Here is a 15,864-nt window from a genome sequence, read left to right on the forward strand (position 1 = left end):
CTCTATCACCACGCAGACTTGCCAGACCGCTCAGTTCACGAGGCCAAACATTTAGCCTTGACTCGGAAATCTCTTCTTAAAACAACAGACATCCACCCTCTTATACCCTCACGGTGACACACTCGCGCACAATCCTCATCCTTCCAAACATTACTTTATTTATGGCGTGCCACTCCACCTGGATTTACATTATTAGAGACCTCTAAAGTTATCATTACACCGTCTTCCATCATCATCACGGTGATACTTCAGATCCGATTGTTTCCATATGGGAAGCTCAAATTCAGGGAGCATGCGCTTGTCCGCATTCACCTAAACTGTAGAGTATCCGTGAAGTCTGGGTTTGAATGCTATCAAATCACTGAATATTTGGCTGGTCGGGTTTTCAGGCGTTGGCTGGAAGACAGATTCAGAGTAAAGCTTTAATAGGAAGACAAATAGGCTTCGAATAATTGCACAAATCTAACAGGCTTTGACATATTGAGGCAAAGTGGACCACATGTGCAGTTTCCACAATAAAAGTACATGCACTAATGTATACCTAAATGTTCGAAATATTTCATTCTGTTTGTCATTTTTAGTTTTAAAGTAATGAATCACAGTTAAGAAGCCTGTACTTGAAAATATAATTTCAGAGTACATATTTACAGACTGCACTTGTTCATTTCACTGGGCTTATGTCCTCATTTTAGGTTTGACAGCGTTTAAGTAGATAAAGGCGAATGGCTCAAACATGAATTAAGCTGCGGTTTGGAGAAGGCCTTGGAGGGGACCGGTGGCGGCTCCCGGGCCTGGCAGATACTCATGTACTAATGAGAAGTGAAGACGTGAAAGAATTGAAAAAGGGGAGGGAGAGTGGGGCACCAAAACGAGAACGAACGGCTTGTAGAACTGGGATAATGATGTGGTCCCGCTTCTGAAATTCAGATATTTTATCTCCAATAATATTTTACCAACAAGAGATAGAGACACACTGTAAAGGAGGGATATGGCAGTTGTAGTTGTCAAAATATAAATGTTTTGGGGCACACTGGACAAAATTTCCAAGGAGTTTTTTATCAGATCTGATTGGTGAGCTAAGTAATCATGACTGATATATTTCTGATTTGATAAGCACTTTAAGTATGATCAAAGCATACTATTAAAATATCTAATCTTGGCGGGGGTTTCCTGATGTTAAACAACTGCCCATGCGAACGTCATAGCCATGCGTTGCGATCTTGTCCTGCTACATGAACAGTTAAAACCGAGACAGATGCCACCTTTTTTCAGAGGTTGAAGCGTACTACATCCGATTATGTCTGACTAGTCACCAAAAACAAATCTTCTTTTTCTCAATCCTCAAACTCTCCCTCGTTCTTCCAGTTCATAACTCTTATTTAGAGTCAACGCGCAGATTTGATCCTGATTGAATTGAATGCTGCGTGGAAATTGAACATCTAAGGACGTAGCAGAGCACCTGCACGCTAGGTGAGTTTCTCTGAATCTACGAGGCCGCAGGATTCATTAAAGCTGAATTCACGAGTAAAGGTGATTTATGAAACGGCCTAGAGAGGTGCGCTTTGTGTTCTTCGGTGAATTTGTATAAGATCAAGACTCGGTATGTTTGTGCTTGAAACCATATCCATTACTCGTTAACTTTTGTTTGCCTGCTTTATAGCTGGAGTATTTTAAGAAGCGTGAGAAATATTATTTCTCTATATTTATTATATTTATTATAACATTATTATATTATATTATATTATTATAATTATTACGGGAAATATTAACCCGTATTTTTTTTAATTTTTTTTAATATTAGTGTATTAGTCTTTCACCGTGGGCTCACATAATTATTTTCAAAGTGACACCTTTGGACTGCTTCCATTAAACGTTCTCTGTTGTTTGCATTACATCCTCGTCTATCACTCTGCCTGTACTGACCAGACAGCCGCGGTCCACTGCAGGCACACAACAGCTCGTCTGTTCTGCTCTCTGCATGTGTGGTCCCCTCAAACCATGAGCCGAGACAAGACACTGAGAACAAGAGAATTCCGTTTTCTGTTGAAGTCTGCTCGGCTGCTTCGCATACGTTCCAATTAAACCAGTATTCTTCTTCTAATAGTGTCCTCTGCTGTTTGTTTGAAGCCCATTTCAAGTATGGCAGTTAACGATTTAACTTTGAGTTGAATATTTGTCAGATTTCAGTCTTCTTGGTTTCTAGGTGATTGGTGAAGATTCTGAGTTGCCCCGACTTTATTGTATAATGCTGTACATGTTGTAGGAGTCACTCCCTGTGATCCCTTTATGATTTTGCATCCGGAGGGAAACCCGTCCGCCATTGGACATCTTGACATCACATGGACCCTCCGTCACGTGTTCAGGGTGGGGTGATTGTGTGTGTGTGTGTAAAACTCTAGACAGTAATACCCCACCAATAATTCACTGTCGCTCCTAAAAAGATCGACATTCAACCACCCAGGCCCACAAATCACCGGAGCCAAATTATGAGTTCGCTGGACTTCGCCAACGCGCTGTTTACCAAATACCAACAATCCACAATGAGCTGCCGTGTTCTGCTTTCAGCGGACACTTCAACTTCTCACTGTCCGTCTTCCTCTCCTTTTCCCGCCGTGTCTTCTTCGTGCGCCTTCGTGTCCAGAGGATATCGCCACCATTATGCATCCAGTGAGAGAGGCAGCAGCAGAGTCCAGTTTCCTCCCTCTTCTTCTTCTCCTCCCTCTTCTCCTTTATCATTTGGGTCTTCTCTTTCGGGACTAAACGGGAACACTAGGGGTGTTGAGCCTACAGAAATATGCTCAGCAGGAGGTTATAACTCACTGGGAGTTCGGCCGCTGAGGTGCCCCGCAGAGCTGTTCCCACTCAATCGGACTCAGTTATGCTCGCAGGCTCCGAGGCTTCCTGAGCCGACCTCCAGGAGGCAGAGCAGCCCCGATCAAAGAAGGCTAAACCACGAGAGACTGCGTATTTACCCCTGGATGAAAAGCTCAGGTGAGGAGAGATGGGCATAGAAAGTTATGAGAGGTGATGAGGCGCCCTCCCCTCTCGTCAGCTGGGAACACAGGGAGGTGAACTAAGAAAGAGAGCTGTGTGTGTGTGTCCTTGTTCGTTAAACGGTCTTTAAACTGTTGGCCCGGTTGCGCAGCGGCCACTGTGGGTTGATGAACTATGCCTGTCAGGGTCTTTTTGCAACTATTTTACAGCACCCCTACCCACTCTGCAGTTCTTTTATGGCTCTGCCATAATGCCATAAAACCAGAATTTAAGACTTTATGAATATTCATGAGGTGATATTGTGTTTAAAAGGGGGGCAGGGTGGAGCTTTATTCTGACTGTTTGAAAATGAAGAAAAATAGTTTTCACCTGGCCGTCACGAGTGGAATCATCACAGTCAGTGTTTGGCTCAGCTCACCTCATCCTTATGTTTCACTGTCTGCACAAACCAGTCCGCTGAAAGCCCATTGTGCTATTGTACTGTCACACAATAAGCTAACCACTATAAACACTATAAACCAGCAGATCTTTGAATGCTTGCTCTTTCCCACCGACTGATCTGGCATGCCGACATCGAGCTGTATGCAAAATGGATACTGAGTCTCGAACTACAACAAAGATACAATGTTTTGTTTTTATAACTGGTAAAATTGAACATGTGATACAATATGGGATGCAGGTTAGGAATACTGTTGCGTAAAACCTCCGTAAAAGCGCTGAAGATATCTTTGCCCCCCACAGTAAACAGTCACGTGGAATCATATAGGAGAGAAGTGAAAAATGTTAAAGCTTGCCTTGCCTCGCAGGTGAGAACCTCAAGGTTCTTCCTGCGCTTTTAAGTGGCACTATTATAAAGATGTATGGTCAAAGCTGTCATAAATGGAAATCTTATAACCAAGTATTTGTTAAATAATTAATGTACACTTACTCTGTGCTTTACTTTATGTTTTTACGATAAGAAAAAAGCAAAGACAAGTTTCGTGTGTAGGGGACCCAGGTTTCACTATTATTTATTGTCACCATACAGTCCTCCTGTCCCACAGCCCCCGTGTGGGTGCTTATCTCACTGACAGGATAACAAAAAATTTGAAGTGTCTTTCATTTCAAGAGCTCCATAATGTATAAACATTAAACTGACATTCGTATTGTAAAGAATGAAGAAATTATTTTGGAGTTTCACGTTTTCAGGCAGAAAAGTGACAACAACGTGTGTCATATAGAATTATAAAAACTTAGTAATGGACAAATAAAATACTAGCCCACATATTGTGGCCTACAAATATAATTAGAATAATTTACCAAGACTAATTAAAAATCTTTAAAAAAAAAGGAATGGTGGGAAATCACAGGCAGGCACTGCAGAGGCACTGCAAAATCCGTATTGTTGTTATTCCTAGTCTTCTCTATTTTTATTTAATGTGTATTGAGAGACCGAGTGTTCTGAGGTCGAATCAGCCAATCAATTTATAGATGTTGATTTAGATCCAGGCATCCGAAGATGACTGGACAGAGAAGACCCGGATGTTCCCGTTGATAGTGTTGATTAAGGAGACTGCTGGCCTCTCTCTTCGACTGTGTATGTGCGCACAAGCACACCAACAGACTTCTTTTTAATTACTTCGTTTTGGTTTCCCGTGTGTGTGTTTGCACCAGAGAGAGAGTAAGCAACAGCAAATCCCCTTGTTGTCACTGACTGCCAGAGAATTCCAAATCTGGCTCAAGCAAATCACTGCTGAGCAGAAAATATTACCAGCGAAAATGGATTTCACTCTCACTCTCACTTTCACACACACACACACACACACACACACACACACACACACACACACACACACACACACACACACACACACACACACACACACTAGCAAAACACGTCTAGGTGCTGACAGTTACACATACTGATCTGTGGCACAAACCCAGAGGAGACTGCAGACACTGAGATACTCGACAATATTCTTGGTGAGCCTTTAAATGCAGGTAATCGACTTTCTCTTTAAGGACAATGAGAGCAATGTGTATGTAGGCATATATGTAAACAAATATGAGTTTACGTTTGTAATTACTGTCCTTCAATCATTATTAATTATTGATATGGACTGTGAGTTAAGGGGAAAAAATACCATATAACGTGTATACGTGAAACAGGAGAAAACAGTGAGATATCCACTGACATGAATAAGAATAAACAGATAAACACATGAACCAGCCAGTTATTACAATGTCCTCAAATACAAATAGCAGCTGCAAGGATGGAAGTAACTGGAAGTATTTTTTTAATTAAATGTATTGATTACATTCATACATACATTCCCTGAAATGTATATTTAATAATTACATCTAAAAAGGTGGAAAAACAAATAACCGTGGACAGGAAATAAACATCAGAACATCATATTCTCTTTTAGCATTTGAATGTGACAAGGTTGGTCTCTGTGTGTGTGTGAGAGAGAGAAGAGAAAGAAAGAAAGAACAACAAACCAAAAAAAAGAAATTGAGGGCTTTTGGCTGAGTGAGTTGACATTCACAGTGGTGCAGTGTTGTCTCACAACAAGATGTCCCTGCGCTTGAATCTCCTCTAGGGACATTCGCCGTGATGCGTGCTCTCTGTGTCTTTCTCTTCAGATACTCTGTCATACTAAAACAGTGCATGGCATTATGCCATTTTAAATCGACCACAGGTGTGTGTGATCATGAATTGTTATATGTTATTTGTCTGTGTTACCTTGTCACAGATTAGCAGTATTTCCAAGCTATATCCGTCTTCTTGCCCTGTGAGACCTGGAAATCGAATAAGTGGAAGGAAATGGATGGAGTCAAGATTCTTTTACAAGCTCATAGACTGATTTTTACCCAAAAGATTTTATTTCCTAATTATATATAATTAGGAAATGAAATCACATCATGCATAATCACACACACACACACACGCACACCCACACCCACACACACACACACACACACACACACACACACACACACACACACACACACCTACCTTTCGTAAGTATGTATTTATTTTTTGCTTTTTGGTGAAATTTATATACACAGAAAGGAATGATGGCAAATCACAGGCAGGCACTGCAAATCCTTTATTGTAATTTCTTAAATTTTGGTTTTGATATAGATTTTATGATTGCACATCTGTGATATATGATTCTTGTATAGTGACAAGTACAACAGACAAAGATTCATGAGCTGTGCTTCCATGTCATACAGTCAATGTCATTTAGGCAGAATAAGAACACCTTCATCAGAAGACATTCTGATTAAAAAAAAAAAACCTTTAATAGATTTTATCTATATATATTCACTAAAAGTATTTCATTGTCTTGAATGGTATTCAAGCTACAGCTGCAACTTTATTGGGTTCACCTACAATTCACATAGTAGAAGAAAACGTTTAGTCAGCACAACTTTTATTTATTTTTTGTATGATCATTTTGGAAGAGGTAGTTTTACTGTCAATATAAAGTGCCTTGAAGCGACTGTTGTGATTTGGCGCTATATAAATAAAATTGAATTGAATTGAATTGAATAGTTTGTTTTGAAGCTGTACAGAACACATTACAATAAGGGGACTAGATTTGTCTAAAGGTTTTTCACAAAAATTATATTTTCAGTACATAAAAATACTCAGTCATTCCTAATGATAAATATATATTTGCCCCATTAATGATGTCTTTATAGACAATGATGTTGATACAGATTGTGATCCGTCCATCATGTGTAAATATTTTACAGGAACCATGTAAAATACCTTCTCGGTTGCTATACCTAGATTTTCACTGGGTACACCTAAAAATGTCGTTCACTGTGATCCCAATTGAAAATCGTCCAGTACACAATAGATTTCCACTGATCTCTAAATGTCATGGGTGCAGTACAAGAAGCTTTCTTTTACTGAGATGTGCAGAGGAAATGCGCTTGGACGTTTTTGTGGCCGGCAAATGACCTTTGAGATTTAAAAATGTGACCTAGTTTTTTTTTTTTAACCTTCAGGCGATGTGTGACCTCATAAACACAGGAGGTCAATGCAGTTTCACTGATTCATGAATTTTTCACAAGAAGAGGCTTTTTTCTTTAGTTTTAAATTGAATTAACAGTTCTCTACCAACATTGCCATGTGCACGTGTCCGTTTACACTGACTGTATTAATTAGATAAAAATTACACATCAGTAATCACAGTCAGACTGATTATGCCCGTTTTTCTAAATTCTTTCATTATTTTTGTAGGTGAAAATGGTAGAAGTATATCTCAGACAGGCAGAAGCTGAAACTACGCGTTTCCCCATCATTTAGAAGTTTTTCGGGTTTGCCAGAAAGTGGAGTCGAAAACTAACCGACAAGTCAACAAGCGTTTTTTAACCTACATCATATTTCCTAATCTTTCGAGTAGGAAGATTTTGTTTTGAAAGAGAATGTGTTTTCTTCTGTCCAGGCTCTGACAGACGAAGAGGCCGACAGACGTACACGCGGCATCAAACGCTCGAGCTGGAGAAGGAGTTCCACTTCAACCGGTACCTAACGCGTAAACGGCGGATAGAGGTCGCGCACGCGCTCGGCCTCACAGAGAGACAGATCAAGATCTGGTTCCAAAATCGGAGGATGAAGTGGAAAAAGGAGAACGTTGTGACGAAGAGCGGCGCCCCCACAGCAGTGAGTCGAGAAGAAGAGGAGGCGGTCGATGAGGAGGACTGATGTGTGACTATAGATTTTAAGAGATAAGAAAAAATGTACCAGAATTTACAGGATAGGACCATTTTCAACACAGAACTCTTCTGTTACAATTCAAGAATCCTAGACTCCTTCGTGTTATTGCCTCAAGTGATTTGCGGCAGAAAGGCACGAGATGGTTGTTGATGCAATGAATGAAACAGCAGCACTTGTGACTTCTGTGGATTCGTGTTAGTAATATCTATTCCATGTGCAATTATGTATGTATACATTTTTATGTTTGAAAAAGTCTGAGCCCATAAATCAAAATCCAAGAGCTATACCTACCTAGCTTTTTGTTTCTGTTATTATTGTTCTTATTATCACTTCAAAGCGAAAGTAGGCAATCCCCTCCTCAATATTTTGATTTGTCCCCTCAATATTTAGCGGAAGAGGTTAATTTATATCCCCCCCTCCCCCCATATTTTAATGCTACTAATAGATTAAACAGTAAGATTTATTTTTTTAATGACTCAGCAGGTATTCTGCTTAATGGGAAAACTGATCTACGGTGGGAAGAATTGTCCGCGAGCAGTACTGCATTATACTCCTGTGTGTTTTGTGTTATTTAGTGTCTGAAAGTTCTGTTTTACCTTATAAGACGTTGTTACCATAAATGTATAAAGATAGACCGAGATATTTCATATGAAACATTCATGTGGTAAGGTGCTCCAACAAATTTCGTTGCAGCAGAAGGCTGATTTTTATTTTAAATGATCGCGTCTTTAAAATAAAATTAAAATTAATCGACTGTTTGCACCAGTGCTTCCTTATTTAGTTGCTCATATACAGTTTATGTTAGTGCACACACACACACACACACACACACACAGACACACACACACACACACACACACACACACACACACACATATATATATATATATATATATATATATATATATATATATATATATATATATATATATATATATATATATATCAGTGTGTGTGTGTTACTGAGTAATTTTATATACTGAAAACATCATTTTAGTGACAAATATTTAGACAAATGAAGACTGAATATAATATTTTCCCCTAAACTTAATTTTTAACAGTCGCTTATTTTGAAAGATGTGCTTGTAGATATAATTGATGCTAGCACAGTATTCTTCGAGCCCTGTAAAACTAAAGGATGGAATTATAATGTAATAAAATACAAGATTTGGTATCTAGTGGGATCAAATATTTGTACAAAACGCAGTTGTTTTGTTTGTTTGCTTGATTTTAAAACAAACAACCAAACATTATTGACTATACATCGATCTATAACATCAATAAAGGCTAACGCTTTTTCTTCATCACCATTTCAATATTTAAAAATCTTTTTTATGTTACTAAAGAAAAGGGTGTTATTTACAAAAACGTGCTTCAATAATCCAAGTCCTTTAGCATCAGCAGAAAATCTTTGTTACTTAAGATAAGAAAAAAACGGACTTTCTTGTGTTGTTGTTACATCCATTGTTCTTCGGCCAAAAATATCAAGTGTGCGCCTTTAGTATCATCAGACATTTCAAGGAGTGTTTGCCTTAAAAAGCCACCCAGTATCATAACATGAGTGTGTGTGTGTGTGTGTGTGTGGGGGGGGGGGGGTTGCATCCATGAAGAGGCCAAAAACTCCAATAAAGGCATCAGACAGGACGAATAAAGCAGATGGGAGGATGGACTAGTTCTTCGTCCTGCTCTATCTGCTCTATGCAGTTGTTTTGTTTTCAGTTAAAATTTAACTCGAGCTATTCAGATAGAGGAAGCATGGGATCCCCTTCTCCTGCTAACCAGACAGTGTGCTGGTTTGGAAAGGTCACACATGGGTCAGTGAGGGTTTAAAAGAAAATCTGAAATCTGCCAAACGTCGAGCCTGTAAATAGGACGCATCATACAGAGGATGACAGCGATAAATGCAGACTAACTTGACTAACAACACAGAAAACACTAATTCTGCTAATATTGGCGCTTTTGATCATATGTGATGTGGTTCCAGTCTGCTGTCAAAGCAAATTCGCTTATAGGCTGGGTTTTAATATCAACGAAACCTAATTTAAACGTTTGAAAGGTCTTATATTCTTTGAAGAGATCTTCTTGTAGTAGATGCGGGGAATGGTCCGTCATACTGCAGCAATTTAGACTGCAACCTCTTTAAGATTCAGGAAGCGTTGGATTTGGACTTCTTTGTGGGAGAACAAGACCTGCATTACCAAATAAAATGATGCGTTCAAAGACTTTACGTCAGGTGTAGTCCAGACACTCGTCGTTGAAATGAAGCTCTGATGTGCTTGAACATTTCCGATTTCTAACTGTATATCTGTAAAAATATTAATATACTTTCGCTGCAGTTTCTGGCTATCCTCGGCTTCGGGCCTGCAGGTTTTAAATGGTGACGCCTTGCCGCATTGCGAAACCACTTTTACTCACAACGTTTCAAGCCGGAACAGGTACTACACTCCACTGCTGTTTTTTTTTTTTTTTTTTTTTTTTTTGTTTGTCTAGGGATCTCTCATTTAACTGATTTTCACTTATACATTTCCACAGTAGGCTACGATACACTGCGTTCAATCCCTTGTGTCATAACACTTTAAACGCAAAGAATGACGTTTAAACTAATTCATTAATGATTAAAAAATGTCGCATAGGCGGCTTCAAAAGATGAGAGATTTCTGTTGATTCAGCTGATTCATATTTCAGCACCAGGGACGCAGACTTTACGTTCGTGCCACTTTCACAAAAGAAAACTTGTCTGTGTTTTGACACCAGGTCTTCTTACAACAGCAGAACACGGAATATTGGTGTTGTACTAAAAAAAATCTCAAATGCAGTATGGAAACAGAAACTTGTTTGCTCCACATTATTCCTCCTACCTTGTCTTTATATAGCTACATCTGGCTTCTGAAACATTTTGGGTCTAAATATTGTCACGTGTCGTTAATGAAAATATAATGCAAATATGCCAGTGAAGATAATAAGGAAGCTCTGTCTAATTATCTAAAACGAACAAAAATCAAATAAATATAAAGCATGAAATAAAAAATCCACAAGAACGCGTGGCAAAATTCTTCACGCTCTCCAGTGCTTTGAAAGCTTTTAGCTTGCTTTTTAAGAAGCGGTCGAAGAAGAAAATGGCGGCCTGGAGAATGAAATAAGAGAAGGAGCAGCTCGGTTCTAACAACACTCCATGAAGAAATGCAATAAATTCTTTGTTGTTTTATGAAAATTTACAACTTTGTGATACAAGTTTATGAGTGACCGCGCGCGGGGATTGGCCGACGGGCGGGTCATGTGGACGCGCTTAACGTGAACATGAACTTTTTATGATTTCCCAAGTGGCTATATTGCTGCAGCACTCCGCTCCGGCCCGAGCTGCCGCATGTCCTTCCCTGCTCCTGCAAGGCTCCACTCGGAGTCCGGCCACCGCCAGGAAATGAACACCCGGCTGTAATTAAACGGGCGAGTTAATGAGAATATTTGTTGTGACTGTGGAAACCGGCACGGCGAGACGCCGACAACAAGCCGCCCCTCCCCCTCCTGCTTCTTCTCTTCCTGCTTCGCTATGGCTTCTTGCTCCGTCTGGTCTCGTGCCGCTGCTGTCTATTCCAAATTGGCGGATCTGGATGAGGACAGTTCCGCTGTGATGAGACAAAGAAGGGGCGAGCAGTGGGACCCAACCCGCAGAAAGCATCCCGGAGATGCCCTCATGATTTACATTTTTAATTTCAATTTGACATTTGATTTGATTTGTCACTTGTCACTGCAAGGATGATGAAGACTACGGTGGTGGTTTGACGCCTGGGTGACAGCAGTCCCCCATCCCCAGTTCCTGCACTTCCTCAACATTACATCCACCTAATTACCACCCAGTGCAAGGCTGTCTCGTGCCATTCCAGAGTGCCTGACTTGTTCGAACGCAAGGAAGTGACCGGCAGGTGTGTGGGCTCGTGACGGATTATCAACAAACGGTAAGAGCCGTCCACGCACGTTTAACGCAACCCTGCATGATGCGCATTGTTAAAGGAGCAGAGAAAATGAGTCAGCGCAGCTTTTCTCAATTCTGCAACATCTAGTTGATTCATTTGTTTTTTGTTTTGTTTTGTTTGTTTTTTCTAAACGAAGCGTTGCTCCGCCATTTCAGAATAAACGGTTTCCTAGCTGGATCTATACAGATATATTGGTTAGTTTAAATAGTGGTATTAGCTGTCGAGGAGCCATCTATTGCTCGAAACTCGGCTGTTTGAGAACTGGAAGATTAGCTTCCAGCTTTTCCTCCAAAAGCTGCGCATTGTGTTTGCAGGAAGGGGGCAAATGTGCACACGAAAAAGACTGGCTTTGATCTGATGGCTTTGGCAGAATTTGAAGTCCCTCATTTACTATGACTTTTAAAGATAAAAGCAACAGTTTTCTGTTTTGGAGGTTTGCATCTGGCTGCAGGTGAATTGAAGATGAGCTTCTGGGGTTTTTGTCAATGTTTTACTTCCAGCGTGTAGGTTTTTCTGTTTCGATTTTCTTTTTCATTAGATTGACAGCGCGAGTCTGTGTGTGTGTGTGTGTGTGTGTGTGTGTGTGTGTGTGTGAGAGAGAGAGAGAGAGAGAGAGAGAGAGAGAGAGATAGTTTACAAGCACAGGAATGTTTGTCTGTCTCACTTTTATGACTTTGGTTCCCTTCTCATTTCCTCCCTGGAGCAGACGTGTTTTTTTTCTTTCCCTGCAATCACAACCCCACAGTCACAAACACATCTGTAGGTGTCATCTCCTTGGTCTCCAATTTGTTGCCGTCTCAAATATCAAAAAGCCAGACTTTTCATCTCAGAGCACACACACACACACACACACACACACACACACACACACACACACACACACACACACACACACACACACACACACACTTGATCACAAGGACAAAAAAAGGAGATTTTACTTTTATTTTTACCCTTGTCTGACAAATCATTATCACCCAATGTTTAAAGCTTATATGGTTTTTCTTATTGTAACATGTTGTTATTTACTAACGCTCATATGTGCTCATATGTAACCTTGATATTCCTCCTCATACAAAACAGGGTCTGACTGATTATCTAAGAACATTACAAGTCTGCAAACGGCTGTGGAAATTTTCGCTGGACAAATATACACTTTAACAACTTGTATTTTACCTTATAGTAATTTATTTGGTTGTTGTCAAATTATTCACAAACCACTCATAGAAATGTATGCACATGTATTTTTACAGTTAAACCACATTTCGAATCGTTTCCAATTCCGCTTTGTAGATGAACCGCTAACACAATCATTCTTATGCAGTAGGATGGTTTAAAACACACAGTAGACACAAGGATATGCCTAATAGTAAGCTGTAGCATGATGAACATATATCCTAGAAAAAAAAACAGTCTTGCTTTGTGAGAAATTCAGTATTGTCAATAAACACCAGTTCTTTAAGATAAAGTCACTGCCTCGTTTTAGGGATATATTGTGAGCCACATGCAATACTGCAATACTTTCTAAAGCCACGATCACACTAAGTCGTGGCTACAGATCTGCGGCACTTTTCAAATTCTTTATTCCGTCTGTAGTGGTAAACGGAACATAAATTAATCGTGCATTCGTTAAGTTATGGGGTACGCTGAACGTAATAAGTAAAACAAACGCAAACATAGAACAGAGAAATAAAATGTATAATAAATTATGTATATTTTTTAATCTGTTTGCGATTAGAAGGGATTTCTATTGTAGGGCCTATCTTAGAATATAAAGCGCCTTTATGAGACTGTTGTGAGTTGGCGCTGTATAGATATAATTTAATTAAATTTGAAATTGAATTTCTTTTTGGTCCCAGGTACCGTGAAACAGCTGCTTTAAAAACGTGACTTTACTGAAATGCATTAAGCATACTTATGGGTTTTAACAAACACGTATGCTAAAATATTTATATTTTTGTCGCAGATATCAATATAGTATTGAGATTATTGAACAGAGAAAGACCACGCAGAATCTCAAATCAGCTATTGACACTCATTATTGTCAGGAGTGTAGTATTATTTTTATTATTATAATCATTGACTAGGTTTAGAGCAGCAGTATGCGTGTGTGTTTATGTGTGTGTGTGCATTAATAATCACGGACTCGAGAGATGTTTACGGTCTTATTTACCATATTTAGAAGTGTCATTTTTAGTTATACATTTTTCACATACTACAGATGTAGTTATATTTAACCGTCAAACAATTGGATCATATACAGATGTTAATGTATGTCTTGAAATTCTGGAACTAAAATGGATAATTTAACACAAATAGAATTGTTATATAATACTAAATGAAGACAGTAACATTTAGAGAGTGCTATATAAGGTACGAGCAATGTGTGTCTTTCTGTCTTGTGTTCTCTGTTTTGGTAGATAAGTTGAAGCCAACAGTCTGTTTTCCTGTAAAGCTGTGATCACACAGCTCTGGGAGCAACGGTTATAGACAGACACAATCCGGAGGCTGTTTGTGTTCGACGGCAGTCCTTACAATGAAGCTTCAGAGCAGCCCAGAGTCCGCACTTAACAAGACACTCTGGTGCCATCTAGTGTTCCGTTAACAACAATACCAAAGAGCACATAGACACATACACAGGTTCTTCTTTCTCAAGACTCGGAAACACAAGTTATACATCCCTGGGTCAGTGTCAATGCGATTTACAAAAACCATGCCCGCAATTTTACTTATGTATTACCTCTGGAAAAATAATACCAGGGCAACCCCAGCGAGTGGCACAAAAAGCTTTTGTGTGCTTTCACAAGAGTGTATGCTGAAGATTTTTTTTTCTTTGTCTTTGATGTAGGGTTGGAAAGATCGACTTGTAGCACTGAGGTAGAGAAATGGGTGTTTCTCTCCGGCCTGCTTTGTTGCCAAGGTTAGGCTGGGTGCTGTTACACTGGTGAATGAAACGTGGAGAAAACCGTGTGTGTCCAAAATCCCAGAAGAATGCTGTGCTTGTGTGTGTGCGTGTTTGCGCGTGCGCACGAGCACTGGATGTGCTCAGGGAAAAGTAATTCTGGATGCAAAATTTATGCTGATTGGTCAGGAGGGCTGTTTCGGAATAGAGCGGCAAGCAGGGAATGTGAGTGCATGTGCTTCACCGTGTTCGTGTGTGTGTAAGCATATTAATTCGTCCTTGCTTTGTGGTTTTATCACTTGCGCTTATCTGTAAATCTGTTGTGCAGCCCCACTCAGATATATGTTTCCAGTTGTGAACGTGTGTGTAATCATCTGAAAGACCCTCATGGAGGGAAAACTATGGCGTTCTGTTTAATTTATGACTTTAGCATAGTCTCACTTCAAATTGAGTATTCAACTTCAGAGTATTGAGATCAGATACAACATTTGTTTTCGCTTCACCTATTTGTGGTCTGCGCAGCGGATAAATACCTCGACAGGATTTTCTGTGCAGTTAGAATAACGATTGCCAGGATGATAGTACCAGATAGTGCCTTTATATTATTATTATTATTATTATTATTATTATTATTATTATTATTATTATTATTATTCGTCTGACCAAATAATGTCGAACAACACAGTTTGAATAATCAAGCTCGAGTCTTCTTATTTAGCCGAAAAATATGCGGCTCTTTCTGATGCTGCATTCACCCACCGGTTAAACTTTAACTGGTCCCGAGGCCTTTTGTGGCTGAGGGCTCGCGTCCACCGGTAATAGTCCAGTGAACTGACCTGGAGCGCGTGCTCACAGTACCCTGAAGGACGCGGCGAGTCGACTCGCGCTGCCTGGAAACGATTAATATATTAAACAAGAGAAAGTACTAGTCAGGCAGTTTTTTGGAGTTTGTCATTAACTGGTGCAGCAGAAGAGGTCTCTGTCTCTCTCTCTCGCGCGCGCACACACACACAGAGCGAGAGAATTAGCAATAGAAACTCTATGTATCTAAACTCTGAACACATGAACTTTTTATCTCCAAGCATCGCAACTTCTGGAATCTTCTATACGATCCTAAGAGCGAAAGTATTCTACTTATGTCAAAAAATGTCCCCGTTTTTTCTGACATGGGTAAAACCCATAAAATATCTAAATGAATGACATTATAACAGACCACCTACTTAAAATGTCTGCTCTGCCAGACAAGGACCAGTCTGATGCGCGCAGAGTTTTGAACTCCTTTT

General features: G+C 39.7%; 1 protein-coding gene across 1 annotated transcript; it reads left to right on the forward strand.

Moving 5' to 3' along the window:
• Nucleotides 1-1,802: 1,802 nt before the first annotated feature.
• LOC146389156 (homeobox protein Hox-B7a-like) lies at nt 1,803-8,456 on the forward strand. Its single transcript, XM_084926871.1, has 2 exons — nt 1,803-2,991; nt 7,437-8,456. Exons 1-2 carry the CDS (start codon nt 2,487-2,489, stop codon nt 7,694-7,696), a joined length of 765 nt encoding a protein of 254 aa, XP_084782997.1. The 5' UTR covers nt 1,803-2,486; the 3' UTR covers nt 7,697-8,456.
• The last annotated feature ends 7,408 nt before the right edge of the window (nt 8,457-15,864 follow it).

This window comes from Perissodus microlepis, chromosome 4 (assembly GCF_051167445.1).
Source record: "Perissodus microlepis isolate ML-2025 ecotype Zambia chromosome 4, ASM5116744v1, whole genome shotgun sequence".
Lineage (NCBI taxonomy): Eukaryota > Metazoa > Chordata > Actinopteri > Cichliformes > Cichlidae > Perissodus > Perissodus microlepis.